This window comes from Drosophila teissieri, chromosome 2R (genome assembly GCF_016746235.2).
Source record: "Drosophila teissieri strain GT53w chromosome 2R, Prin_Dtei_1.1, whole genome shotgun sequence".
NCBI lineage: Eukaryota > Metazoa > Arthropoda > Insecta > Diptera > Drosophilidae > Drosophila > Drosophila teissieri.
In genome coordinates, this window is record NC_053030.1 from 11034144 (window position 1) to 11060917 (window position 26774).

Below are 26774 nucleotides of genomic sequence, written 5' to 3' on the forward strand. Positions count from 1 at the left end.
AATGCCTATGCAATTCATTCACTAATAATTCATAATAGACTTGTGTTGAATATAGTAAAACCGAACGGCCACACCAAAGCGCGGGCTCACTAAACGCTTTTGGAATTTTTGCATATCTGCACTACGTTCACGTTAATTGCAGCGGCATCATTTTTGCTCGATTTCAAAGGAACTTTTTGCGGTGAAAAAGACGAAAAAGTGCTTGCATTGGTGCGCTAATGGGTATAATCAATCCTTCTGCTTAAGGAATGCCAAGTTATTCAAACTTTTCGTGATTCTCCTTCATGGAATTAGACGAGACGCGGCGCAGTTGAAAGATTGCAAATTGACCGACCGACGCACATGAAAAGTGAAGTATGGAGGACATCGAATATCTAGACGAGTACAAAGACTTGGTGCTGCCAGGTGCGTGATTCCCTCTTCAAGTGCTATAAATACGTTTCTAATGTTCAATGTCTGTGTACTTTGCGCAAGCACAGGTATCAAATCGGGTGCTCCGCCAGCATCCTCTGCCGGCGTTCCGCGGCAGCGTCGCATTTCATCAGACTCCAGCAACTCGTCGTCGATTGATGCGGACATTTTCCAGAAGCTCTTTCACGGCAAGTACCTCGACGACGAACTGCTTAACGAGGGCTCCGGATCCAAGTCCCAGGACAGACGTCGCCGCTCTCCAACTTCCTCCTCCAGCGACGAGTCCAACGATGCCTTGGAAGCCCTCTTCCGCGGGAAGAGCAGCCAGTCGAAACCGACAAAGAGGCGCGAACGCTACGAGTCGTTTGATTCGGTGGACGACCTAGGTGGGTATTCCCTAATGGGTTCAAATAGGCATTTTATTAATAACTTAACTTTAACTCTAAACTTAGGCGAAGCCCTAATGCGTCCATCGCACAAGCTGAGCGTACTCAAGCCCAGTACCTCTCAGGCAAGTTCCAAAAAGTCACAAGATGTAGCCCCACACAGAAGCATCAGCAATAGCAGCAGCAGTAACGTTGGCAAGTCACTGCCTGCTACATCGAGCCAAACTTATGCAAGTGCTAAGAACAAGAAAATCAATTCTGTGGCCAACAAGACAACACTATCTGCAAATGGCGATAGATTGGCTTCCGCCAAAAACAAGACGGTAACCATCGTAAAGCCCCAAAAAACAGATCTAACGTCTTCGCGGCATGAGCCCAAAACAGATCCATTAAGTAAGATCGAGATTGCTTCTAATATTTCGCTCCGCCTAACCATTTCGTAATTCCCACAGCTTTGGGTGACTTATATGGGGACTCAGACAGCGATTCGTCCTATGAGTACGAATCGGACTTTTACGGCGATCGAGACTCCGATGAAGAGGACGAGCCGGTGATCGACATTTCAACGGACACAAGCAGGACCACATCGGTGGCGGGTAAGTCAGCGTTATTAACTAGTTGATACTGCCAACCCTCTGATAATATTCATAATATGTAAACACACATAAACCGTGTAGACACTGTGACACCTGTTGTTTCCGACGACGAGGTCCAGGAGCCGAAGAGTGAGCTGAATCCACGTACTGAGAATGATCAGGAGTCTTTTTTGAGCAGCACCTATGAACGCCTGCAGTTGTACTTGAGTAATCTCAGTTGCGCCGAGGCGCCGCCAATTTATAAGAAACAGAATAGTGCTAAGAAATCCCGCTCCAACGAAAAGAAACCCTCTTCTTCCGAACAGGTTAAGCATGCTAATGAGCGATCAGCGGGTAAGTGTGCACCAACGTCCATTGGGGCGTCCAATTCTGAGCGCCCCTGTGAACCCTTAACTCTGCTACACCCTTACATTTGTAACTCTTTCTGCTTTTTGTTTCGCAGCCAGTGACAAAGAGGCTAATGAAAAGGAGCGGGATTTGGAGCCACCGGAGGCGAGTAGCAGTGCTAAATCCTCGGCCAGCAAGGCCAGCGGCAGTCGCAAGCTGTTTGACGTAGATGACAATGTCACGCTTGAGGCTGTGGAGCGCATGAGTCTTGACCTGGCCGAGAAGATCTTAGAGATCGATGTGGAGCGATCTCACGAGTTCGAAAAGCGTTCCGCCTCAAAGACGCGTAGCACATCCAAATCTAAGATCCCAGCGGATCCTAGCACCTCGCAATTGAGTCACGTGCGCAAGCTAACCTACTCGAGCGAAAAACTTGATCAATCGGAACCTTTAGGCACCCAATTGCGTCGGTCAAAGAGTGAGTCCTTTCCAAAGCGAGGGCGGCCTCGGGGTCAAAAGCAACGTAAGAATCGTGCAGCGACCACAGAGGAAAAAACTTCTACTGCCCCAGATGGGGAAGGAGAACCAGTCAAAAGAAAACGCGGAAGGCCGCGCAAAAATATTCCAAAGGAGGACCCTACAACAGTAGAGACTTCTAAAAATCCAATTGAAGGATTGGACAAAAATGTTCCTCTCTCGATAGAAGCGATTGAAGAAAGACCGGGAACGGATACGGTTAATTTGGAACAGGCAACAAAACAGAATGAACTAATTAGCGAGCTAGACAATGCCAAAGAGCTTACAGGATCTACAAATTTATGCAAGGATGATATTAAAATGACGTCGAGTCACCACGAAACGGATCTCAAATGTGCTCCGGACAGGGTTGCGCTAGACAAGTCTGAGCCTGCGTCAAAGGACGAAGAAGAACCGCTTTCTAAATTGGACACATCTACCGAAACATTTGATACTGCACAGGATCACCACGAAGCATCTGAAAATGGGAAAAATCTTAGTGAGTTGGAGGATAAAGGTTTAGCTTCAGATAAGGAGGAAACTCAAAAGGAATCTGACACTGACATTTTAATGGAAACCAATGATAATGCGATAACAGAACTACCTAGGATGGAAAATTCAGTTGGAGTTGAATTACCAGCTGTATTTGCTGAAGCCAAGGCAGTATCGGGAAATATACTTGAGGAAAGCGACTCGCAGCTGGCTGAGGATATTAAGTTGGCTGAAGAGATCTTAGCGGCTGAGGTTGGTAAGGGAGTTGAATCCAACGAGGTATCAGTGGAATCTGTGCAAGGAGGACAAGATCCAGTGATTGAAATTGTAAAAGAGTTAGAGCAAGAAACAATTTCAGAACTCGTGCCTGCTCAGACTGAAAAACAATCTTCAGTTGAAGACCAAAGTATAGCTGATGATGAAAATCTATTGGAAGAGCAGACTCCAGATAAGACTCCATCTTCTAGTAAGGATGAACCACCCGCAGAAGAGCACTCTCCTGTTCCAGACCAAGATCCACTTGTAAAACAGGAAACACCTGATAAGGAACAAAATCAAGCGCCCAAAGCCGAGTCTTTGCCTGGTTCTGATGTTCCATCTAGCTTAGTCAGTCCATCCAAGAAACGAAATCATTCCTCTCCAACTAATACCCCCAAGAAATCGAAGGAACTAGAAGCTTTGCAAAGTTCGGTGCCACGAAGAGCTCTAAGGTCTGACAAAGTAACTCCTCAAAACCAAAGGGTAAGTCGGTCCAAACGGACTCTAAAAACAGAGCTTACACTACTTATGGATGATGCAATGAGACGAAGCAGTCCAAGGCTCGGGAGGTCGCCGGCGGAAAGCCATTCATCACAAGAACGGTCTCCAGTGGAAAAGAAAGTGGCAGTCTCCAAGTTGGCCAAAGACTTAACAACAACGGAAAGGGAGAAAGTAAAAGAGTTAAAGTCGCTTCCTGATGAGTCTGAAACTAAGGACGTTAAGGAAACCAAAACAACTACAGCAGCAAATACTTCCATACTCACCGAAGAAAAACCTAGCTCCAGTAAGACTGAAATGAAAAAGTTGAAGGGTAAACCGTTGAAGGCAAAAAAAAGTAGTAGGACCCATGAGACTGAAGTTAACAAGGCCATAGTAGATTCCAGTGAAGAGCCATCTTCGTCTTCCAAGTGTGTTGAAGAATATTCAACTTCCAGCGAATCAGAACAGAAAGACGACTCCTCCTTATGTCCAAAACCAGGAATAGATAGTACCAACCCGGTTTTAGAACAATCTAATGCTATTGAAACTGATACGGAACAAGTTGAGGAAAAGCGGTCAAGTCGCAGAAAATCCAGGAGGATTCGAAAGGAGAAAGGCAAAACTGAGACCGACACACTTTCCGACCATTTGGACGCCAAGAAAGTTGAGACTGCTTCTATCACAAGCAAGGACCAGCAAAGTAATCCTGTCACTGCTAAGGATGAGCAACATTCCAGCAGATTAAGTCGTAAGGATAAGTCTGTTATTGATGCAGCCAAATCCGAAAAGGACGAAACTCCAGCCTTTAAGTCTCAGTCCACTGAAAGATCACTAAGTTTAAATAAAACCCCTTCTGAAAAGGATCAACCTAAGGAGCAGTCTGGTAATACAATCGAAACTGTAGTAGGGCCACTTGACAAGAGGGATACGTCAAACAGTAAGAAGTTAATCGATGAAAAATATAATGAAAGTTCAGAGAGTGAAATGCAATCGAGTGACAGTTCTATGAAAAAGGAGTCCGATTCTACAAAATTATTAATATCCAGTCCAGATCACATCATGCAAGATCACAAAAATGTATTGGATGCAATAAACGAAGGCGGAGACTCGGATCCACATTTAAGGGAGACCGTGGAGGACAGTCGAGAGGCTGATAAGAAGCCCGAAGAGAACGATACTAAAAATGAAGAGGAGGATAGTACAGAGTTTAATGCGAATACATATGAAACCAAATCTTCTTCAGAAAAGGACGCGATACCTATTTTAATAGACTCTTCTCAAAAGTCCACCCAGCTCAGAGTCTCGAAAGCAAAGTCCAAAAACAAGCGCAAGAAAAACGAAAAGAAACCTAATGATAGTATTGCTGAACCTGATATTAAAGATCGCTTAGACGTAAACACAGAAACCATTCAAGCTACATGTTCTACATCTTCAGAGTCCGATAAAAAGGACAATGCTAAATCTGATGAAACAAACGAGGAACCAAACTCATCTGAAACAGAAGTAGGAAGAATAAGGAAACGTAGGCAGGCTGTTACCATTGAGAATTCCAAGGATGATTTTGAGACTACTCAGATTAATGAAAACCAAAACCAAAACAGATACGCTTTAAATTCTGAGGAACAGGTACCTTTGCCGGTAATTTTTGAACCCGATATGCCAACTATGAAAATTCCAACAAAAACTTACCTAATGAATACGAAAAACAAAACACCGTCATTGGCTTCTTCAGAAGCTCCTGACAATGACCCCAAACCAGATGACTTGAATACCACATTAAAAGGCGACTCCAAAACTATAAGTGATGTCTTGACAACAGAGGCGATTGATCTAGATAATACTAATATTTTAGAAACCAATTCGACGCAGGATCTCAAAGAACATGTAATTTCTGATCAAACTTTGTCAGAAAATTCCGTTATCATTCCTTCAAGTACGAAAAACCCGCAAATTGTTTTTTCTACTACTCCAACAAAAAGCAACGAGCAAACCAAAAACACTTTTATAACTCCTAAAAAATCAGCCAAATCCAAACGAAATGTTTCAAAGGAGCCAAGTAAACCAGACAATAGTTCTGAGGATAGTCAGATAGCAGCATCTGAATCCTCGACATCTAAAATCCAAAAAGAACTTAGTTCTCCTACAGCTTCCTGTCGAAAGCTGCGGGTATTAATAAAAAGAACTCCCACTTCCAATTTGCCCACAAGTTCAAGAAAGTCTATCTTCAAGAAAGCTCCCGCGAAATCGAAGCGCTTGACCAAAATTCTTGAGAGCATGGAAAAAAGCCCACCTCGAGAGCAATGTGATAATAAGTCTCCAATGTCTTCAGGCATTAATCCTGAGGGTGATCCTGTTGCAGAACTGGAACCCGTTGCTGTTCCTGATTCTGACAAGGATCTTGCAACAAACGAAATCCCTAATGAAGATTTCTGTAAGGAGACACAGGAGGTGGCTGCTGACAACACGGATACTGAATCAAAGCAGAAAGAGGACGATCCAGAATTGGAAGTGAATGACGTTTGCGCAAAGGGTGAAAATCCTATTACAGACGATTCTACTGAGGACGTCTTATCAAACAAGCCAACAGATAGCGATGTTCTGCAGGATTCAAAGGACGAAGTATTTAACTCGTTAGCTTGTGCGACTCAAGACGAGGATGCCTCAGCAAAGGAGTTGACCGAAGAGAAAGTTTCTAATGATGAAACCGCTAAAGATGAATCTGAAAAAGAAGAAATCTCAAAAGATCAAGAACCGGATACGACGATGGTAAAAGAGGATTCTGCTCCCACAGCGAAAGCCGCCGAGGAGATGGACCTTGAAACAAAGGATAATACTAATGTCAAATCAGTTGAAGCCGAGCCAGAAACTGATGTAACAGATGATGAGGAACTCGCCCAAAGCCCCATTCCAGACTTATCGGAAACAACAAGTGTCACGGATGATCCCGAACCCAGCACATCCAGCGTGGTGAAGCGCAGTTTGCGCAAGCGGGATGCGGATTCTTCACAGCCAGATGGTTAATAGCTTGCCCAATAATTAAATTTTGTCTTTTCAGTATGTTTGCGTATCTTACATATATTTTCTTTCTCATCCTTTCTCCTCATTTAGAAGCTGCTAAACGAAAGCAACGCCCAGATATGGAGAAGTCGTTAACTGGCAAAAAGGAACCAGTTAAACCAGGTGAGTCTACAATCAGTCTCATCGTCTTTATCCACGTTGTTTTACTGACATCATAACTATAAGAAGCTTTTAAGTTTGTTAATTGGATTCCTTTCTCTATATATTTTCTATCTATCTGCTTAATTACAGCTCGCCGTCGACAACTCGCTGACGAAGAAGAACGACCATCCCTTAAACGTTCAAAGATGGAGTCAGAATCCAAGTCCTCTGTCCAGGGCAAATTCATCTCTATTATAGGTAATGAGACTATCATGTCATCCACAACAGCGCCCAGTTTGGAAACCAAGGGCGAGACGACATCTCCAGCTACTCGAAAGTCGGCGGTACAGGAGTCCAAGCACGTTGAAATCATTAAGCATGTCATCCTAGGGACACCAGCCAAAAAGCTTCATCATCCTGATAGTCCAGCTTCGGAAGTTAAGAAGCCCATGGTGCAAACTCTGCTGAGTTCCACTCTTAGTCTTCACAAACCTTCGGCAGCAGAGTCCAGCAGTCCACTGAAAATCAGAAAATCCTTAAAAAAGTTAAATGCCGATGAAAACGTGGTTGGCGATCAGTCGATCTACAGCAGTTCCATTGCGTTCCCTAAAAAAACGTCTCCTGTTGCTCCGAGAAAGGTAAATATATCCGTTTCTCTGTTGCAAACGAAGGACACTGAAGTGGACACTTTGACAACTGCTGCATCGAAGTCCGAAGCATCACTATTGACTAAAAAGGCACAGCTTGAAACACAGAAGTCGACCAAGAAATCTGAGGGCAATAAGAAAACGGAGAGCAAGAAAAAGTCCACAGTACAAGGCCCTCAAATGAAATCCCTAAAATCAGAGGAAACGGAATCTTCAAAGAAAACGGTTGCTGCAGCAGTAACAGGGCGGAAACCACTTCCGCAATTGGAGGTTTCAACGAAACCAGAAAGCAGGAAGTCTGAGGGTTCTTTATCAGAATCTAATCCTCGCAAAGATCCGTCCCAGGTCCCACGTTTCAGTAAAATGGATAGTAGAAAATCTGAAGGCACAGCTTTAAGTGCTACTGCTCGAAAACGACTTACTCAACCAGAAGTCTCGAAATCTGAAGCTGCTTCCAAAGCAGCAGAATCTGACAACATAGTCCAAGCCTCAAAAATCGAGGCAATGTCTAAAGGTCGCGGACCACAAAAAAAATCGAAAACGGATCAGCGCAAATCGAAACCTAAGACTGAGGTTCGTTCCTTGGAAGAGGAAGCTTCTACTGACCCAATGGATTCCTCTCGATCGGATATATCTGATAACCCCGGAACATTTGCCGAAAGCCAAGGGATCTTTAATATTCCGGGTCACATGAACCGAGATGTCAGCAGCAACAGATCATTGGCACCAACACCAACTCCCATATCCGACAGACAACGGAATTCTTCTAAGGAGCGCTTTACGCCTGTTTCGGACCAAAAAAAAGCAATGAGGCAATCGCAGACTTTGGTGAAGCCTCGTGGACGAGGCGGACGGAACCAGCAACTTGATTTAAAAAGGAAGGCCGGTGATGCGGAAGATGGTACAGAGGTGATTAATCCGAAGAGACCCAGAGAGTTGCAGGAGGAGGACCCCCCTGAGCAGGATGTTCACGTCCGGGAATCTGCATTTGTGGCGTTCCCAGTGAAAATAACTGCTGCATCTGCTGTTAATCCAATAGCAGTGCGCTCGACGGCTAATACAATCCCTCAAAAAGCAAAGCTACGCAAACTTTGCGTGAAAATGAACCGGAGGCCTTTTAATAATTGGCTTCGGAGCATGCAGGAGAAGAATGAAACACAAGAAGGATCTCGTAATGTAACGTTATTACCACCGCATGGTGAAACCTCGGAAACGGATTCGGCGGCAGAGTCAATGTCAGAATCAATGCTGCAACCACAAGTAGAGTCGGTGGCGGTTACTCAGCCACAGCCTGCATCCCAGTCCGATTCTTATCCAGCGCCAACGTCAGAACTTGAAAAGGAGGAAAGCTCTGCTCAACTTGCTCCCATTGCAGCTAATGAGCCACCGGCAAATAATGATTCATCGACAGCACCCGCTTCAAACATCGCACCCGAAAATGAACAGACAGTTAACCCGCCAGCTAAGACAACCTTGAAGACTGCTATCTATCCATTGACTGAAAAACAACTTCCCGACGAGACAGCGTTACTGGAAAGTGCCAGGAAGCTAGCAGAACAGCGAAGGGTACAAATGTTCCACGCCAAGTCTATGCCACTTCCTGTACCAATTCTCGAAGTAAAGTCAGAGCCAGAAGATGTCACGGATGAGCATCCCCCTAATGAGCCATTGCAAGCGGTTGCTACAGCACCAGCAATACTTCCACCAAATTCGATTACGGAGGACGCTGTGCCCGCCACTATTCAAATCAGCCCATTGCATGCTTCCACTTCATCTAGGCCGCCAGAATTACATTCAATTCCCTCCGCCAGTGCCCCTGATGGAAACCCCAATGCCATTGGGCAGACCAAGATGTTCTCCTTTCTCTACCCAAAACGTTATAAGCGATCCTATGACGATGTCGGTCTAGACTTCTGCTGTCCAAACCTCGATGGACCAATGCGGGCCATTGATTTTACTCGATTGCATTCGAAGGCCGAGGTACCGGTGCTGGAAGTCCCGCAGTTCCTGGTTATAACCACTAAGTTCATCTCTAAAGCGGATAAGAATATGCCAAGCAAGGTGCGGGCCAAGCTGGAATTACTGGGCAGGGCTAAGGAACGGGATTCAACTAATCTGACCCGTACGGGTAACACTCCGACTGCTGATGCCACCGCTCCGTCATCCTTTCCACATGCGCCCGCTTCGGTTGGTCCGGCAACTCAACCGTTTCCATCGATTATACATAATTTGCTTTCGGCTCCCTTGCCTGCACCAGGTTCCTTTAATATTCCCACATGCGTGGATCCATCCACCTCCACTCCCGTAGTTCCAACCAGCTCCTCTCCCAGTTGCTTGGATTCCCTAAGCAAACAGTTGCCACGTGGCACAACGCTGACCAAGAAGTCGGTGCAAGCAGTGGCTACTATTCCGTCATTAGCCAGCACCTCGATTGCACATAATATGGCGCCGTCGCTTATTCAGTTACCACCGATTTGCCCCAAGGACAAGCAGCGCGTGGAGCTGCAGGCGAGGGTACAAGTGTTTGACATGGTGCTCCAGACTCTCAGCCGACGGGCAGCGAATCTATCATTGTCCGAGAGACAGCGGACCATTGAGGAGATTGTAAGGACCAGCTCATTAATGGCCATCGACGTGGATGTGGGTACAAAGCTTTTGGAAAACTATGTACATTACTTAAACAAGGCTACCAGTACCCAAAGCAACTCGATGGCGACATCCGTTACTGCTAGTCCCTCCAGTTTAGGCGCTTCCGCGGGCTCGACGCTTTCCAAAAGCATCGTGAGCTCTACGACCGCCTCCTCAGACATCCCACCGCAAGGGACAAACAGATCTGGGGAGCATGTTCAGATGCGCAGTTCCCTCCCCGCCACCATGCCACTTTATGATGGGGACCACACCAGTGACTTTCAATTTACCCCCTCTAAATCGACGGCAGGGCGAATGTCTGCCTCCACATCCCACGCAGCGGCAGCTCTAGGAAAGGTGCAGCCACGATCCACGCAGGGAATGCAAAAAAGTTTTGCGGGGAACACTAGTCAGGTAGATATTCCTTACGACAAAAATTTAATTTTGTATTTATGTATTATTCCCGGCAGTTCGTTAATCTAAACACAACAGTGTCTATGCCAGCACCAAGGATGAATGCAAAGAAACCGGCGCTGTGCAAAAAGAAAACGTCGCCGGTAAGGACTCTGTCGAATACCACATCATTGCCCACTGCACGAGCGAAAACAAACGCGTCTTTAAGTGCAGTCTTGGGTGAGACTCCTGCTGCCGAATTCGTATCCCCCGCCGGAATGAGTCTGAGTACCACCGGCAATCCGAATGTGTTCATCATCAATCACGCGTTGCAGTCAGAAGAAAGCATCCTGCCTGACTCCAACAGCAGCGTGGGGCACTTGGAAACGGAGATCAAGGGCGAGCTCGACGACTCTACGGAGGTTATTATATAGCAGGGCAAAGACTATAAACCAGTTGGAAAGTATTCTAAGTTACTTTAGCATAGTTAATTAAGAGTTAATTACTTCGTTGAACGCAAGAAGAGAATTTTTTAATTCTATAATGAAGAATTTGTTATACCTTTCGCAACGTCCTGTAATTTTTTTTGAAAATAAATGGTTAAATATTTTATTCAGTGAAATGTATATTTTAAAGTTACCATTGCGTATTGATTAAGTATCTTAATTTAGAATATTATATACGTTACAGTAAACTACAACCATTTTTTTATATAAAAACCGGTAGGCTTACGGAAAAGTTGTATAGTTATGCATAATCGCATAATAAACTAAATTAAATTACTATGTATAAAACCGTTTAAAACTACCCTGAGTTATTTTTTAAATCGTGGAAAATGATGTACAGGAAAAGTGATATTTCGTTCAAAGCTTATGCAGATAGTGGTGAAATGTAAAAGCTCTTGTGAAATATTACCAAGCGGTAGGTATAAAAGTCGGCCAGGGGAAGAACCATATCTATTAACAGCACGGTATTCAAGATGACCACATCTGCTGTAGAAGCTCCCAATAGTAAGTTCAGTTTAAGCTTTACAGTGGCATTTTATACTGATGTATGTATATAACAATCTGCAGGCGCATATCCCGATCTAGAAATGCGACTGGAAACGTATATGCGAAAAGTGCACTGGCTCAAACCCATCAATACTACAAATGAGTACGATCCAAACGAAGTGGAGTATTTTGGGGTTCTAAGCCTAACCGATGTTCGAGCGCCACGCCGAAAACTGTGGTACTTGTACTATGCGACGACAGATCAAGTGGGCAAAACTGTGGATCAGATCCACCGTAAATATGGCCAAAGGAATATGTACGAGCTGTTCAGAAAACCGGTGTATTCAGGGGCCGGGATGCGGTCCCGGGTGAAGAACCACTTCAAAGGACTTAGGTGGCTTGTGAAGGGAAACATTTTGGAAGCCCCCCCAGGGAGCCCCTATAATGATGAGAAAGTGGTGAACACAATTGCAGATTTATATCAGGGCGAAAGGAGAAAATATTACGACTACCTACTGTCCAGGAGTAACCACTTTAGGTCGTACAATTATCTTAATATTAGTGCATAACATGTGTTCATTTATATTTAAGAATTCCTAGAATAAAGCTCTAATACAATAATGCCAATAAATGCTAACCAGCAGTATTCATTCGAAGTTTGTTGAGGTAGGAAGGCACAATTGCCGCAAGCTTATCAATGGGTAAAGCCTATGAGTCATCTACAGTTTTCATCTGGTTACATTTCCTTGCAGCACGGAAAAGGGACAACATGAACGATAAGTTGGAAAAGTACTGGAGACGTTTATATTATATGCAGCCAGTCGCGGGACCCACTTCTTTGGATCCTGATACGATAGAATACTTTGGAGTATTTAGTATTAACGAGTCACCAGTCGGCACCAAAAAACGGTGGTACATTTACTATGGCCTTAGATCAGAAAGGTTAAAGGTTATGGAAAGAATTCGCAAGAAATATGGCAAAAAGCATGTCAGAAATATTTCAGATCGCCACATTCAGCGGAGTGGGATTTCATAAAATCGTAAGAGAATATTTCTGCAACTTAAAATGGTTTACAAGCAGAAATCTCTTGGAAGCTCCATTAAATAGTTATTATAATGATGAAAGACTCGTGAAAACAGTTTCAGATTTGCATAACAAGGAGCTAAAAAGAATCTTCGACTATATAATGATACAACACGATTGGTTCAAGCGCTATAATGATCAAAAGCCACGACCTGCTAATCATTAAACAAACTAAGGAAACCGACTATCAGTTACCCGTTACTCAATTCACAAATCTAAAGGTAATAATGCCTTTTCTGAATATGATCCATCTGCTGACCAGTGACATTTGTTGATATATTTTCGTATCCATATACACACAATACAATTGTGTAATTGAAACTTCTTTGATAAGTTATGCCCTACTTATTATATACATTTAAAAACATGTCCAATAAAATTTAACATTTGAAAACCATCAAAAGTGAGGCGTGGCGTTTATATATAGATATGTCGACCCATCCGATCATCCTGATCAACAACTTAATATACCCTATTTCTTTACATATAATAGGTATTAAAATGATACAAGCTCCACTACGTATCGATAGCGTACAGGGTTGCTTTTAAAAGCTCTTTATTTTCTTGTGAAATGGAAAATCGTAAACAAAACGAGGAAACTTTTTACAAATCAGTTGAAATTATATTTGTTGGGTATTTAAGAAGAGTGCGTAGGAAGTTAACACGCATTCAGAAGTCAGAGAAGTAAGAGCGACCGACCACATTGTTAAAATATGACAACAAATGCAGTTAAAGACAAAAACTCAGGTAACTAAAATAGCAAATTATTTATTGGGAACGACAATGATGATTAATTCCCGATTTGCAGAAGGTGATTACGACCTGGAAGAGGAAATCGACAGCCATTTGAGGCGATTGTTCTATATAAAACCAAAAGTTGATAACCCCAAACGCAAGCCCTACGTAGTGGAATTCTTTGGAGTTCTTAGCCTAACGGACTTGCGTGCCCCACAGAGGAAACTATGGGTTATCTATAACGCCAAGCAGCCTGATCTGGACAAGACCGTTGATGAAATCCACGAGAAGTACGGCAAGAAGAATATGTTTGATCTGTATCGCACACCAGTTTTTAGTGGCGCAGCTCTGCGGGACAGTGTAAAGAAGCACTTTTCGAACCTCAAGTGGTTTACGACTGGAAGTCTCCTGGAAGCTCCTCCTAAAAGTCACTTCAACGACGAGCGAGTGGTGAAAACCATAACGGATTTGCATCATCTGGAACACCAGAGGCTATACAATTATGTGATGGTGAAAAATATGTGGTTTACGCGTTATCACTAACGGAACCTGTGATTTAGAATTAAATTGTCTTAAATTAATTTTATAGTGCCAGCTTTCTAAAAGCAAGGCCCATTAAGTTGAGTAGCCAGAAGGCTGGTTAATAAAATGGCTTGCTACCCAATAAATAAATGTGATAACAGCCTTAAATTTTTATTGAGTAGAGTATATAATAGTACATTATAAATGGGCTGATTTCATTTTATATTCAGGCACTTCTAGTTAAATTTATAAATTTCTATTTTGGTTATTTTCGAATCAAATAACAGCGCCGCTTAAGTGTTAAGGGTGCCTATCGATAACGCGATAACGTCCACGCCTATCGCCACCCCTGTCGAAGCGTGCGTCTCCTTAAACGCAGACAGAATAAATAAAACCAGCCAGAGGCTAACATTTAATTAGTAAACACTGCTTGTGTGCAATATAGTAGGGAATCAAACCCTTAAACATGGTAAGTACGGCAATCCAAGTAGTGTGCACACATTTATATTCTTTTTTCGCCACCAAAGTCATCGCATTGCTCCGAAGAGCGAAACTATATACATCGTAAATTCGATAGGTAAGCAAAAACCAAGTGGATTAGGAACATTTAGTAGCGGGAGTCTCAATTGCAGCACCAGCTACAAACACAAGCGGTCGGCATCATCCTCGTCAGCGAGGACCACTTCATCCGGACACAAGGAGCGCAGGTAAATGTGTACACACATATGTGAGACGACCCCCCTAAACGATACCTTTTTTGACATGAAGCATCGAGTAGTTTTGACTGGCAGTTTGGAAAAACGTTCATCTGTCATAGGGACATTTCATTTGGATTTGCCCAGTCAGCCGAGAAAGCTGGTGCTCTTGCCAAGAAAGTAAAACCAAAAAGCCTTCAAGCCGATTTCATTTTATTGGAAGAAACCAACGAACAGCACTATGTAAGAACCTCCCGAAGCACTAATTTTCTTTGTACGTCCAACTACCGAAGAATAGTTCCGAAACAGATCGAACTGAATTGAATTGAATACAACCCAACCATAGCATTTGCAAGTCACACGAACTACACAAAATTTTCTAACTGTTCTCTCAGTTAGCAAGACCAGCAAGAACTAACCGAAATACACACGAAATACACAATTTTCCAACTGTCAATTAGCAAGGCCCGCAAGAACGAACCGCAAGATAATCTAATTTCATTCCATTCCACATCGAATCAAGGTCTGACTACGAGTACTATGGCAGTCGCCGCCAGCAGAGCTTCTCCCGCCGACGCTCCCGTTCGCGTTCCGGATCGGAATCGCCTCCGGAACCGCGCCATCATTCCGGACGATCGTCCCGCGATCGCATGCGAATGCACAAGGCTCGCGTAAGGCATCCTGCCCATTAGTCCCTCCTCCCAATCCTAAAGATTTTCGCCTTTCTAGGAACATCCACAAGCCAGCCGCTGCATAGGAGTATTCGGGCTAAACACAAACACGTCGCAACACAAGGTTCGCGAGCTATTTAACAAGTACGGACCCATCGAACGCATCCAGATGGTGATTGACGCACATGTAAGTCGGACTTGGAAACCATTGCTAAGATATTTCCTGCCTGAATCCCATTGTATAGACAAATCGGCTGAAGCCTTGCAGTTTTGTCTTAATTTCTGGCTAGATTAAATTAGATGGCGATTGTGAGTTTTTATGTATTCCAAACTAAAAGCTAAAGGCTTGCTGTCACAGTTGCATATTGTTTGAAGGACATGTTGTTCTCAAAGAAAAAAAACAAGTTTGTCTGTAGATTTAACCTTTATATCTTCTGACATACAGACACAGCGTTCTCGGGGCTTCTGTTTCATTTACTTTGAGAATCTCAACGATGCCCGTGTGGCCAAGGACTCCTGCTCCGGCATTGAAGTAGATGGTCGCCGCATTCGCGTCGATTTCTCCATAACCCAACGGGCCCACACACCAACTCCGGGTGTGTATATGGGTCGTCCCTCGCGTGTATACTCTGGACGCTCCCGTTCGCCGCGTGGAGGACGCCGTCAGATTCGCGATCGCTCTGCTTCGCCCAATGACAACTATCGTGATCGCAATAAGTACCGCAGCGATCGCTACGACCGTAGCCTACGCAGGAGCTCTAGTCGCCAACGCTACACTCGCAACAAAAGCTACAGCCGTTCACGTTCCCCACAGCCACGTAAATGTTATTTCGAAGTCGTTGTGATCAATAATTTAACCTGTATATTTTACCCAAATAGGTCGCATTTCATCGCGCTATTAGAGCGCATGGGGAGGAGGCTACTTCCTTAACTCGTGCTCCTAAGTTGGCCCAACTGGATTGCGTCAAACGGACTGTAAAGGAGCATACGACTGAAATATTGTGTTTTGGTGAAACCATCCCATCTAAGGCATTTGGTTGGCGAACAGCTCACAACTAGACTAATTTTCAAATTCACAATTCACCCAAAACAGCTTTTTATCATAATTATTCGTTAACCATTACTGATGCTGTACAAAAACGTAGTTTGTAAATATCAAATCAATTACCAACATTACATACAGTGGTCCGCATAGATTGTGATATGTATTTTAAAGGAACTGCAGCAAACTGATAATGATAACAAAACTAAACTAATTTTAATTATAATTGTAATTGTGCAGCAGGTACAAAATAAAATTGAAGTTGTACAGGAACTCGATGATAAACTGGTGAATGGGTGTTTTATTGAATTGGTTTCAGATATCATATTCTTAAGCTAAATTTAAATTTAACTACGAGTAGCTTGGTTTGTATGGGCTTACATTTACTCAAAAGGAAAGAATACAAGTACAATACAATGCACTTTTTTGCAAACGTTCATGTAGCACTGGCATTTGCGTTTGCCGACGCTGAAGTTGAGGTCTCCAGGACTGTTCCGCCTGAAGTCTGTGTCGCTCGGGAGGCTTTGTAGGCCAGCTCTAGGGTCTGGTTAATCGCATGCATGTCCCCCTCAATGCTGCGTGCCCAGTTCTCCACATCGCCGAGATCCTTTAGGGCAGTGCTGAATTGGTCGATGAGCTGCAGCCATTGGTGGGTCTGCTTGGCGAAATTGGTTGCGCCCAAGTGCAGTTGCTTGGCCTCGGCGTCCAGGCGCTTCTGGTTCAAGTAGGCCTGAGCCACGCCCACATTTAGGGTGTCCACCAGAGACTGGGTGAGCTCATTGGACGCTTCTATAGCCTCCTTTCGACGCACCTCTGAAAATGCAGCCTTGTAAACTTTTATGCCAAACAGAAACTACAATAGGCCCTGTACCCTGCTCCTGTTTCCGCTTCGCCTGCTCCTTGTGGTGCTCCTTAACCATTGAAGTTAACATATTGACGCTTTTTGTAATCAAATCCAAAGAGAAAACAATATTTTGTCAAAACACAAAAAATCAGCTGTTGAGCTAAGGATGTACCGAAACCGATAGCTATTCTCGATAGGCAGATTGACCGTTAAAATCGTTTTCGGTTTCACCTCTAATAAGCCACACACGTGCGCGCCTGTTGCGCTCATCTTTTTGTCGAGTTTTTATAGAAATCGTGGCTTAAATAAGGCAAAATGGGTTCTAAGCGGGCGATGGACGTGCACATGTTCCCTTCGGACCTGGAGTTCGCCGTGTTTACGGACCAGGAGATCCGCAAACTGAGCGTGGTAAAGGTGATCACAGGCATCACGTTCGATGCACTGGGACACGCGATTCCCGGTGGTTTGTACGACATCCGAATGGGCTCCTACGGCAGGTGCATGGATCCCTGTGGGACGTGTCTTAAGTTGCAGGACTGCCCGGGACACATGGGCCACATCGAGCTGGGCACGCCCGTCTACAATCCCTTCTTCATCAAGTTCGTGCAGCGACTTCTCTGCATATTCTGTTTGCACTGCTACAAGCTCCAGATGAAGGGTAACCAATCACTCACTTTTATTTATCATGGGTTGCTAATTGCTCCACTATTGCAGATCACGAATGTGAGATAATTATGCTTCAGCTGCGCCTAATCGACGCGGGCTACATCATCGAGGCCCAGGAGTTGGAACTCTTCAAGTCAGAAATTGTGTGCCAAAACAGCGACGATCTCGTGGCCCTCAAAAACGGCGATATGGTGCACCCACATATTGCTGCCATGTATAGTCTGTTGGAAAAGAATGAGAAGAACTCCAGCAACTCCACCAAAACGAGTTGCTCTCTGCGCACGGCCATTACGCATGCGGCACTGCAGCGACTAGGCAAAAAGTGCAGGCACTGTAACAAGTCTATGCGTTTCGTGCGTTATATGCATCGCAGGCTGGTATTCTACGTGACTTTGGCAGATATTAAGGAACGGTAAGTAGTCTAACACATTACTATATTATTTCCAATGTAACTTCTCTTGTTTTTCTTCCTTAGCGTTGGCACGGGCACAGAAACCACGGGTCAGAATAAAGTTATCTTCGCAGACGAATGCCGTCGTTATCTGCGGCAGATATACGCCAATTACCCTGAACTATTAAAGCTCCTAGTGCCTGTTTTGGGGCTGAGCAACACGGATTTGACTCAGGGCGATAGATCGCCGGTGGATCTGTTCTTCATGGACACGATTCCGGTGACACCACCACGCGCTCGACCACTGAACATGGTCGGTGACATGCTGAAGGGAAATCCCCAAACGGACATCTACATAAACATCATTGAAAACAACCATGTATTGAATGTGGTTCTCAAGTACATGAAGGGCGGCCAGGAGAAGCTGACAGACGAGGCTAAGGCCGCCTATCAGACCCTAAAGGGCGACACAGCTCATGAGAAATTGTATACGGCTTGGCTGGCTCTTCAAATGTCGGTGGATGTGCTCCTCGATGTGAATATGTCCCGGGAAATGAAATCTGGCGAAGGTCTGAAGCAAATCATTGAAAAGAAGAGTGGACTCATTCGTAGCCATATGATGGGCAAACGTGTAAATTACGCCGCTCGAACTGTTATTACCCCGGATCCCAATATAAATGTAGATGAGATCGGCATCCCTGATATTTTTGCGAAGAAACTGTCGTATCCCGTTCCCGTGACCGAATGGAATGTAACGGAGCTGCGCAAAATGGTTATGAACGGTCCGGACGTGCATCCCGGAGCGAACTACATACAGGACAAGAACGGATTCACCACGTATATACCGGCAGACAACGCTTCCAAGCGAGAGAGTTTGGCCAAGCTACTTTTGTCGAATCCAAAGGATGGTGTTAAGATCGTTCATCGGCACGTTCTCAACGGCGATGTCCTACTGCTTAACCGACAGCCCTCGCTGCATAAGCCATCGATTATGGGACACAAGGCTCGCATCTTGCATGGCGAAAAGACTTTCCGTCTGCACTACTCGAACTGCAAGGCCTACAACGCCGATTTCGATGGTGATGAAATGAACGCCCACTATCCGCAGAGTGAGGTGGCGAGGGCGGAGGCTTACAACCTTGTGAATGTGGCCAGCAACTATTTGGTGCCCAAGGACGGCACACCATTAGGTGGACTCATTCAGGATCACGTGATTTCGGGTGTGAAACTATCGATTCGTGGACGATTCTTCAATCGTGAAGACTACCAGCAATTGGTGTTTCAGGGACTATCTCAACATAAAAAGGATATCAAGCTGCTGCCACCGACAATTTTAAAGCCAGCTATGCTTTGGTCTGGAAAGCAGGTCTTGTCTACCATTATAATCAACATAATTCCTGAGGGATACGAGCGAATTAATCTGGATTCATTTGCCAAGATTGCTGGAAAGGTAATTATATTTCGAAGTACATTTTATTATTCTTGCCTAACTTACTGCTCTGGCCCTTTAGAATTGGAACGTGTCCCGTCCGAGACCGTCTATTTGCGGCGCAAATCCTGAAGGTAACGAGCTCAGTGAAAGTCAAGTTCAAATCAGAAACGGAGAACTGCTTGTTGGTGTTCTGGATAAACAGCAGTATGGAGCCACTACTTTTGGATTGATTCACTGCATGTATGAGCTGTACGGCGGCGATGTGTCCACTCGGCTGCTCACCGCTTTCACGAAAGTATTCACCTTCTTTCTACAACTGGAAGGTTTTACTTTGGGTGTCAAGGATATTCTAGTTACCGGCGAAGCAGATCGTAAGAGAAGAAAGATTATTCGCGAGTGTCGCAATGTGGGAAACAGTGCAGTATCTGCTGCTCTAGAATTGGAAGATGAGCCGCCCCACGATGAGCTGGTTGAGAAAATGGAAGCGGCATATGTGAAGGATTCTAAGTTCCGAGTGCTTTTGGATCGTAAATACAAATCGTTCTTGGATGGCTACACAAATGACATTAATAGGTGAGTTTAGTCAAAGCCAAATCAGAGTCAAAATTAACCTATTTTCTTGTTTTAGTACTTGTCTGCCCGGAGGTCTGATTACCAAGTTCCCATCAAACAACCTGCAATTGATGGTTCTATCTGGTGCCAAGGGATCCATGGTAAACACCATGCAAATCTCCTGTCTGCTTGGACAAATTGAGTTAGAGGGAAAGCGACCGCCTTTGATGATATCTGGCAAGTCTCTGCCCAGCTTTACTTCCTTCGAAACATCGCCCAAGTCTGGAGGTTTTATCGATGGACGTTTTATGACCGGCATTCAGCCTCAGGACTTTTTCTTCCATTGCATGGCTGGTCGTGAAGTAAGTGGGAAATGATTTCAACAAATTTGGTTTGCAAGTATTTATTTACCTTTCTCAATGTGTAGGGTCTCATTGATACTGCTGTAAAAACATCCCGTTCCGGTTATCTCCAGCGCTGTCTTATTAAGCATCTGGAGGGCCTAAGTGTCCATTATGATCTCACTGTTCGCGACAGTGACAATAGTGTGGTTCAGTTCCTGTATGGCGAGGATGGCTTAGACATTCTTAAGTCCAAGTTTTTCAACGATAAGTTCTGTGCTGACTTCCTCACCCAGAACGCTACGGCAATTCTACGGCCCTCTCATCTTCAATTGATGAAGGACGAGGAACAGCTGGCCAAGGTCCAGCGCCACGAAAAGCACATCCGCAGCTGGCAGAAGAAAAAGCCAACTAAGCTACGTGCCGCCTTCACTCATTTCTCCGAGGAGCTCCGCGAGGAGGTGGAGGTGAAGCGACCCAATGAGATTAATGCCAAAACGGGACGTCGTCGCTTTGACGAGGGCCTCCTTAAGTTATGGAAAAAGGCCGATGCAGAGGACAAGGCTTTATATCGCAAGAAGTATGCCCGTTGCCCAGATCCCACGGTAGCTGTCTACAAGCAGGATCTTTACTACGGCAGTGTGTCAGAAAGGACGAGGAAAATCATTAATGATTATGCTAAGAGGAAACCCGCACTTAAAGAGACTATAGCTGATATTATGCGAGTAAAGACAATTAAGTCGCTGGCCTCGCCAGGTGAACCAGTAGGTCTGATAGCAGCCCAATCGATAGGAGAACCGTCGACTCAGATGACTCTGAACACTTTCCATTTTGCGGGTCGTGGTGAAATGAACGTGACTCTGGGTATTCCTCGACTACGAGAAATCCTCATGCTGGCCTCATCAAACATCAAAACGCCGTCCATGGATATTCCCATTAAGCCTGGTCAGCAGCATCAGGCGGAAAAGCTGCGCATAAATCTAAATTCAGTGACGCTGGCAAACCTTCTGGAGTGTGAGTGCATATATATATAGTAGTCGTATACAATAATGAAAATTTCCTTATATAGCCGTCCACGTTAGCACATGTTTAACCCTGGACCCCGAGCGAGCCTATGAGTATGATATGCGCTTCCAATTCCTGCCCAGAGAGGTCTATAAGGAGGACTATGGAGTTCGACCCAAACAAATAATTAAATACATGCACCAGACCTTTTTTAAACAACTCATTCGCGCCATTTTGAAGGTATCAAATGCCTCAAAGTCAACGAAAATGTAAGACAACTGAGCTCTTGCCACTGGAATTCTTTTACAGTACTCCTTTTTCAATTTCAGAGTTGTAATAGACGACAAAAAGGACGCCGATAAAGAAGATGATAACGATTTGGACAACGCCGATGAAGTCGCCCGTTCTAAAGCAAAGGCTAATGATGATGATTCATCTGACGATAATGTAAGTTGAGTCATTACCAAACTTAAAATTGTAAATACAATTTTTCTGTTTTTTAAGGACGATGACGATGCAACTGGAGTAAAGCTTAAGCAACGCAAAACCGACGAGAAGGACTACGATGACCCAGACGACGTTGAGGAACTCCATGATGCCAATGGTATGCTACAAATTTTGAATATTCCTAGAGGTTGCAATACTTACAACTAATTTTCAGCCGATGACGAAGAGGTGGAGGATGAGGACGACGAGGAAAAGGGTCAGGATGTTAATGAAAATGATGGTGATGACAAAGCGGTGGAGAGGTTGCTGAGCAACGATATGGTCAAAGGGTACACCTACGACAAGGAGAAACATTTGTGGTGCCAGGTCAAGTTGAATCTGAGTGTGCGGTACCAGAAGCCCGATCTAACCTCCATCATCCGGGAGTTGGCGGGCAAGAGTGTGGTCCGCCAGGTGCAGCACATCAAGCGGGCTATTATCTACAAGGGCACCGATGATGAACAGCTCCTCAAGACCGACGGCATCAACATTGGCGAGATGTTCCAGCACAACAAGATTCTTGATCTGAACCGCCTTTACTCTAACGACATCCACGCGATTGCCAGGACGTACGGCATCGAAGCTGCGTCCCAAGTGATCGTTAAGGAAGTGAGCAATGTGTTCAAGGTCTACGGAATTACTGTGGATCGCCGCCACCTGTCGCTCATTGCCGATTACATGACTTTCGACGGCACCTTTCAGCCGTTGTCGCGAAAGGGCATGGAGCACTCATCGTCGCCCCTGCAGCAGATGTCCTTCGAGTCCAGCTTGCAGTTCCTCAAGAGCGCCGCTGGATTTGGCAGAGCGGATGAGCTTAGCTCGCCGTCCAGTCGGTTAATGGTAGGCCTCCCGGTGCGGAATGGTACTGGTGCCTTTGAGTTGCTGACGAAAATTTGTTAATTTGTTTAAATATAAATTGAAATTTTATTAAATAAACATACATTAAACGTGTAAAATGTTGGTTTCTTTAATCACGGAGAAGTGTAAACATTTAAGTTAAAAGTACATATACAAAACTACAATGAAAATATTTGGTTGCTTTCAGAACTTATCACAAGTCAACTGGTACTGCCAGTTCCTAACAGCCACACTCGGCTCGAATTTGCCGGCGACAGGGTCCAGGAGTTCCTCAACAGTTCCAAGTGTACCTCCAAATCCCGAACCCGTTCCAACTCTTGTTCCTCCTCCACTTCTGACACCTCCTGTTCCGAATCCTGCTCCAGCTCCTGCTCCTGCTCCACCTCCTGCTCCTCCAATAGGGTGGGTAATCTTGAAATCGTACGGCTGCAGCTGACGTGGACGTCTTGTCCGCTGTTTGTTGAGGACCTGCTCTCGTCGCTCCCCCTCAAGATTTCCTTCCCCACCTCCAGATTCAACTGCTCCGCTTCCATCCTGCTCCCGTTTCGTTGCACGACCACCTTTGCGCCAGGACTCGACATTAGCAATGCCCGAGGTCGATGGTACCTCGTCCTTTCGGCCCCCAAAGATGGTCGTCCAACGAAACCACTTATGTCATAAGCTGTAGCAATCTGAAGTCGAGGATGCACTCCGTCTTCGCATTGCATTCGGGTCTCTTTTGAGAAGATAAACGCACAGACACAGGCAGGCAAGGAGTAGGCACACTAGTCCCAACATTGCGTAGAAGCCCTGGCGGTAGCGTGCTGCATCGGCACTCGCTTCCAAGAGTCGTACCCGCTGGCCCAGAGCTCCTCCTCCCCTCAAGTCTTCCTCTCTTTCCAGTGGCATTAGCACCTGCCAGAAGCCGTAAACCTTTTGCAAGTGATTGGAGTAACCCGAATCCAGTTGATTGCTGGCCGTGTAGGAATTGGAGGTCGCTGCTCTATAGGTATCGTGGCGGTTGCTACGCGATAAGCTTCTATCTAGTCCTGGCGCTTCTGTCTCCCCTTTAAGTAGCTTATCCACCTCAGCTTCATCCACTGATCCAGTCGGCGGGGTCTTAGCTTGTTCTCCCAAGCTGTAAACGAATGGGTTCTCCTTGTTATAGGGTAGCCATCCGTCGTATATCCGCCCCGGAGTGGGGTTGCCATTCTTAATGAAGTTCGCAAAGGCTCCTCTTATTTTCCGACAAAGCTGCTCCTCCTCGCCACTAAATCTTCGTCGAGCTATCTGCTGGAACAGACTCGGACCTAGCAGAAGTGGCAGATCTGAGCTGTGGGAGGCTCCGCCGAAAAGATTCCTTCTGCCTCGCATGTCCATCGAGTGGGACTGGTCGAATACATAGGCATAGCTGGTGGTTCCATTTAAAAGCCCCAAGATGCGCGAGAAGGGTAACTCATAGAGCGATTCCGAGAGTAACCGTTGCATTCCCGTCAGCAAGTGGCTGACTCCCTCTCCCTTGCCATTGAAGTACCTCCATCTAATGGCCGCCAGTTGGGAAGCACTCTCCTCACCCACCGACTCCTGTGCACGCATCACACTTGGCAACAACGTGTGATTGATGTACTTATGAAGCGCCACCTGACCCTCCCTGGCCACATCCAGCCAGTAGTCCTGCAGGAATGCGCCTTCGTTGGAGGTGATGCCCAGTAGTACGGGGGGCAATGTTTTGTTACGAAGGCGTTGTTCGAGTGGCAATCCTTCGGGTAGAATCACTCCCAGCTGGGAGCTTCCGTTGCCATGGTTATACACGCTTTCGTAGGCACGGAGCAAGTCCTCCCGACTCTTGCGCCTAAGACAGCCCATCAACTGGCGACGTTGGGCCTCCTCAAATTGGCAGCCCAATTTCTGCACCAGCACCTGTCCAGTATCCACTATCCGCTTTTGGTGATTCTGACCCAAGGTACGCATAATGGGACCGGGCGACATGAGCACCAGTTGTTTTACCAAGCTGTAATTCTCCAGTGTAGCAACCAGTGCCAGGGGGGCTCCTCCACTCCCATGGCCCAGAAGTGTAATGTGATCTGGATTGCCGCCAAAGGCATTTGCATTCCTTTGAATCCACCGCAGTGCCATCTGAACATCACTTAGTCCATAATTGCCAGGGACATTACGGTGCTGCTCGCCCAGACTCAGCCATCCGTAGATATTATTTCGGTACTGGACACTGACCACCACAATGCCCTCTCCAGCCAGGTCCAAGCCATTGATGCGATTTCTGGGCCAGTCGTAGGCAAACTCCTCACCCGTGACAATGACCACTATGGGCAGCTTGCCATACCGCATCCCCGACTCCGGCGTCCAAATGTTCAGGTACAGGCAGTCCTCGTCGGTGCCCACTGATCTGGGCATGCCGCCATCGGAGCTCTCGTCGTAGATGGTGTTCGCGAGCTGCGGGCAAAGGGGCTGCATGGCGGTGGCCTGGAGGGTGCGATTGAAACTGGAGCTCGGCTTGGCGGGCTGGAAACGACAATATCTCATTTAAATCGCTGGTAATCACATATGGGCCAATTAAAAAGAACTCATTTAAACCTCAATTACTGGTCAACGGTTTTAAAAACAAATAGTAAAATATTGGAGTAGTGAAACAATAATCTATTCAAGGGTTACTGCTAAATAAAATGATTTTTGTCCTTTCTTTTATTACTTACAGCAAATCGTAGTTCGTTGAGGGGAGCCTGGGCGTAGGGAATGCCCAAGAAGGCGTAGACAGCGCCACGTGTCCCATCCGGGAAGACCTTGAGCTGGAAGCAAAGATTCAGTTGAAGGGCTTTAAAGTAATTAGGTTCCAAAATGGCATGTCCTCACCCCAATGAGATCGCCCTGCTCCAGCTTAATGTGCGTCTGTTGGGCAGAACAGAATGGCGACAGGTGAAGCAGAATCGGGAGTAGCCGCAAAATCTGCTGAATCCTTGATGCATTCCACATGATTGCCAGTTGCAACGCTCACTTGTTAGCTCTCACTTTTAGCACATAACTTTTGCATAGTTCATGGCGCATTTAAGCGCATTTATTAATAATCGTATGCCTTTTTTATGCAGTTTTTTTTCGACCACGAAATATAGATATATGTGTTTCACAGAAGTTTCGCTTTTTTCGCTGCAACTTTTCGTCCGCTCGGAGTTGAAATGAAAACTGAGCCACAAAAAAAGATTGTCAAACACACACACAACGAATAAAGTTAGCTGCCCTGGGTCGGTGAGCTAACGAAAATTTCTGCTAGAATTATTTCAATTGTTTTCTGGTGTCATTACGTCGTTGTTGCTTTTGCTGCTGCGGTGCGCAGCGAATCATTCATGCATCCATAGATCAAAACACCAGCGACACCACCAACATACCAACATACCATCCATTCCATTCAGCAGCAAAATGAGTGTGGAAAGCAGCGGCGCGTTGGGGAGGTTGTTTATACAGCCATGGTAACGGAGCTCAACTATATGTCGATCTGGACCCTAAAACCCAAGAGGCGGCCCTCTCGAGTGCCCACAATTGAGTCCCAACGAGGGTGGATCGGTAGTTGCAATAACTACAGTTTGGTATCTAGTTTTATTTTCTTACATTCGTATAGGGTTTTCACCATTTACTCATTTTCCACATAAACTAATAAACTAATTACTCATTAAAAAGTGGGCCACTCAGTGAGACATAGGTTGTGCCTCGGCATTTCACAGAATCAGACTGAATTCATCCCACATGTGATAGTTTAATTAAATTGTCTTGAGGCTGTCTATATTATACTTTCAAATTGGTCAGCTTTCTAGCATCTTCTTGGGAAAGTCTTCTTTGACAAATTAAAATGTATGATTTTATCTAAGTTCGTAAAAACTATCCTTAAAAAAACAACTTTACTCACAACTTTAACCAATTTTATCAACATTTTCTGGAAAACTATTAAAGAGAGTAAAGAGCCGCAACTTCTCGACCCTCCCTCGTTCTTGTTTTTCATTGAATTCCGCACTGCTGTTAATGTCAAACATAAATTTTTCTCTGCTTCACAACTCTCACTCCCTTTCCCTTTCCCGCCCTCGTGCCATCTCACTCGCTCCTGCGGCGAATGAAGTTGTCGCTGAGTTTTTGGGCTCTGCAGCAGATAATGTACCATAATGCTGCCGTAATTTCCCCACTT

General features: G+C 45.2%; 8 protein-coding genes across 12 annotated transcripts; 6 read left to right on the forward strand and 2 right to left on the reverse strand.

Annotated features, from left to right (window-relative positions):
* Positions 1–101: 101 nt before the first annotated feature.
* LOC122612148 (titin) lies at positions 102–10909 on the forward strand. Of its 4 annotated transcripts, none has more exons than XM_043785570.1 (10): positions 102–222; positions 295–405; positions 480–797; positions 864–1190; positions 1250–1393; positions 1475–1726; positions 1836–6482; positions 6575–6646; positions 6776–10314; positions 10371–10909. In XM_043785570.1, exons 2-10 carry the CDS (start codon positions 357–359, stop codon positions 10725–10727), a joined length of 9705 nt encoding a protein of 3234 aa, XP_043641505.1. In that variant the 5' UTR covers positions 102–222; positions 295–356; the 3' UTR covers positions 10728–10909. The 4 variants fall into 4 exon arrangements, with proteins under 4 accessions (XP_043641505.1, XP_043641507.1, XP_043641508.1 ...); XM_043785572.1 differs by having other exon boundaries at positions 107–405; positions 1836–5886; positions 5923–6482; XM_043785571.1 differs by having other exon boundaries at positions 193–210.
* A 356-nt stretch (positions 10910–11265) lies between these two features.
* Positions 11266–11907, forward strand: LOC122614337. The gene is made up of 2 exons (XM_043788898.1): positions 11266–11303; positions 11367–11907. Exons 1-2 carry the CDS (start codon positions 11273–11275, stop codon positions 11852–11854), a joined length of 519 nt encoding a protein of 172 aa, XP_043644833.1. The 5' UTR covers positions 11266–11272; the 3' UTR covers positions 11855–11907.
* A 28-nt stretch (positions 11908–11935) lies between these two features.
* Positions 11936–12751, forward strand: LOC122614306. The gene is given in 3 exon segments (XM_043788861.1): positions 11936–11951; positions 12038–12275; positions 12277–12751. Coding segments are annotated over 2 exon segments (480 nt in total). The 5' UTR covers positions 11936–11951; positions 12038–12054; the 3' UTR covers positions 12536–12751.
* Positions 12752–12924: 173 nt separating this feature from the next.
* On the forward strand, positions 12925–13794 carry LOC122614121. Its single transcript, XM_043788608.1, has 2 exons — positions 12925–13116; positions 13178–13794. Exons 1-2 carry the CDS (start codon positions 13083–13085, stop codon positions 13645–13647), a joined length of 504 nt encoding a protein of 167 aa, XP_043644543.1. The 5' UTR covers positions 12925–13082; the 3' UTR covers positions 13648–13794.
* A 161-nt stretch (positions 13795–13955) lies between these two features.
* LOC122615315 (transformer-2 sex-determining protein) lies at positions 13956–16241 on the forward strand. 2 transcript variants are annotated; one of them, XM_043790350.1, is made up of 7 exons: positions 13956–14095; positions 14154–14203; positions 14259–14333; positions 14845–14992; positions 15051–15179; positions 15438–15810; positions 15872–16241. In XM_043790350.1, the coding sequence occupies exons 1-7, from the start codon at positions 14093–14095 to the stop codon at positions 15892–15894; spliced, it is 801 nt and encodes a 266-aa protein (XP_043646285.1). In that variant the 5' UTR covers positions 13956–14092; the 3' UTR covers positions 15895–16241. The 2 variants fall into 2 exon arrangements, with proteins under 2 accessions (XP_043646285.1, XP_043646287.1); XM_043790352.1 differs by lacking the exon at positions 13956–14095 and adding an exon at positions 14395–14564 and having other exon boundaries at positions 14169–14203; positions 15872–16238.
* A 74-nt stretch (positions 16242–16315) lies between these two features.
* On the reverse strand, positions 16316–17062 carry LOC122615316 (biogenesis of lysosome-related organelles complex 1 subunit 1). The gene is made up of 2 exons (XM_043790353.1): positions 16906–17062; positions 16316–16847 (listed from the first exon to the last, which is right to left on the reverse strand). Exons 1-2 carry the CDS (start codon positions 16964–16966, stop codon positions 16471–16473), a joined length of 438 nt encoding a protein of 145 aa, XP_043646288.1. The 5' UTR covers positions 16967–17062; the 3' UTR covers positions 16316–16470.
* Positions 17063–17114: 52 nt separating this feature from the next.
* Positions 17115–22651, forward strand: LOC122615314 (DNA-directed RNA polymerase I subunit RPA1). Its single transcript, XM_043790349.1, has 10 exons — positions 17115–17536; positions 17593–17956; positions 18020–19385; positions 19447–19940; positions 19996–20281; positions 20347–21274; positions 21330–21534; positions 21595–21712; positions 21770–21869; positions 21927–22651. The coding sequence occupies exons 1-10, from the start codon at positions 17194–17196 to the stop codon at positions 22649–22651; spliced, it is 4929 nt and encodes a 1642-aa protein (XP_043646284.1). The 5' UTR covers positions 17115–17193.
* A 42-nt stretch (positions 22652–22693) lies between these two features.
* Positions 22694–25576, reverse strand: LOC122613947 (cocaine esterase). Its single transcript, XM_043788382.1, has 3 exons — positions 25457–25576; positions 25300–25392; positions 22694–25108 (listed from the first exon to the last, which is right to left on the reverse strand). The coding sequence occupies exons 1-3, from the start codon at positions 25574–25576 to the stop codon at positions 23264–23266; spliced, it is 2058 nt and encodes a 685-aa protein (XP_043644317.1). The 3' UTR covers positions 22694–23263.
* Positions 25577–26774: the final 1198 nt, after the last annotated feature.

What these genes read in the sequence shown, in the direction of transcription:
- LOC122612148 (XM_043785570.1), top strand. Translation starts at nt 357, where the DNA reads ATGGAGGACATCGAATATCTAGACGAGTACAAAGACTTGGTGCTGCCA. An exon ending in TGATTCGGTGGACGACCTAG is followed by an intron (nt 798 to 863) that starts GTGGGTATTCCC and finishes CTCTAAACTTAG; the next exon opens with GCGAAGCCCTAATGCGTCCA. An exon ending in CAGGACCACATCGGTGGCGG is followed by an intron (nt 1,394 to 1,474) that starts GTAAGTCAGCGT and finishes TAAACCGTGTAG; the next exon opens with ACACTGTGACACCTGTTGTT.
- LOC122614337 (XM_043788898.1), top strand. Translation starts at nt 11,273, where the DNA reads ATGACCACATCTGCTGTAGAAGCTCCCAATA. An exon ending in TGCTGTAGAAGCTCCCAATA is followed by an intron (nt 11,304 to 11,366) that starts GTAAGTTCAGTT and finishes AACAATCTGCAG; the next exon opens with GCGCATATCCCGATCTAGAA.
- LOC122614121 (XM_043788608.1), top strand. Translation starts at nt 13,083, where the DNA reads ATGACAACAAATGCAGTTAAAGACAAAAACTCAG. An exon ending in AGTTAAAGACAAAAACTCAG is followed by an intron (nt 13,117 to 13,177) that starts GTAACTAAAATA and finishes CCCGATTTGCAG; the next exon opens with AAGGTGATTACGACCTGGAA.
- LOC122615315 (XM_043790350.1), top strand. An exon ending in TGCGAATGCACAAGGCTCGC is followed by an intron (nt 14,993 to 15,050) that starts GTAAGGCATCCT and finishes TCGCCTTTCTAG; the next exon opens with GAACATCCACAAGCCAGCCG. An exon ending in TTCACGTTCCCCACAGCCAC is followed by an intron (nt 15,811 to 15,871) that starts GTAAATGTTATT and finishes TTACCCAAATAG; the next exon opens with GTCGCATTTCATCGCGCTAT.
- LOC122615316 (XM_043790353.1), bottom strand. Translation starts at nt 16,966, where the DNA reads ATGTTAACTTCAATGGTTAAGGAGCACCACAAGGAGCAGGCGAAGCGG. An exon ending in GAAGCGGAAACAGGAGCAGG is followed by an intron (nt 16,848 to 16,905) that starts GTACAGGGCCTA and finishes CTGCATTTTCAG; the next exon opens with AGGTGCGTCGAAAGGAGGCT.
- LOC122615314 (XM_043790349.1), top strand. Translation starts at nt 17,194, where the DNA reads ATGGGTTCTAAGCGGGCGATGGACGTGCACATGTTCCCTTCGGACCTG. An exon ending in CTACAAGCTCCAGATGAAGG is followed by an intron (nt 17,537 to 17,592) that starts GTAACCAATCAC and finishes CCACTATTGCAG; the next exon opens with ATCACGAATGTGAGATAATT. An exon ending in TACACAAATGACATTAATAG is followed by an intron (nt 19,941 to 19,995) that starts GTGAGTTTAGTC and finishes TTCTTGTTTTAG; the next exon opens with TACTTGTCTGCCCGGAGGTC.
- LOC122613947 (XM_043788382.1), bottom strand. Translation starts at nt 25,576, where the DNA reads ATGTGGAATGCATCAAGGATTCAGCAGATTTTGCGGCTACTCCCGATT. An exon ending in AGCAGGGCGATCTCATTGGG is followed by an intron (nt 25,393 to 25,456) that starts GTGAGGACATGC and finishes CTTTGCTTCCAG; the next exon opens with CTCAAGGTCTTCCCGGATGG. An exon ending in TCAACGAACTACGATTTGCT is followed by an intron (nt 25,109 to 25,299) that starts GTAAGTAATAAA and finishes TGTCGTTTCCAG; the next exon opens with CCCGCCAAGCCGAGCTCCAG.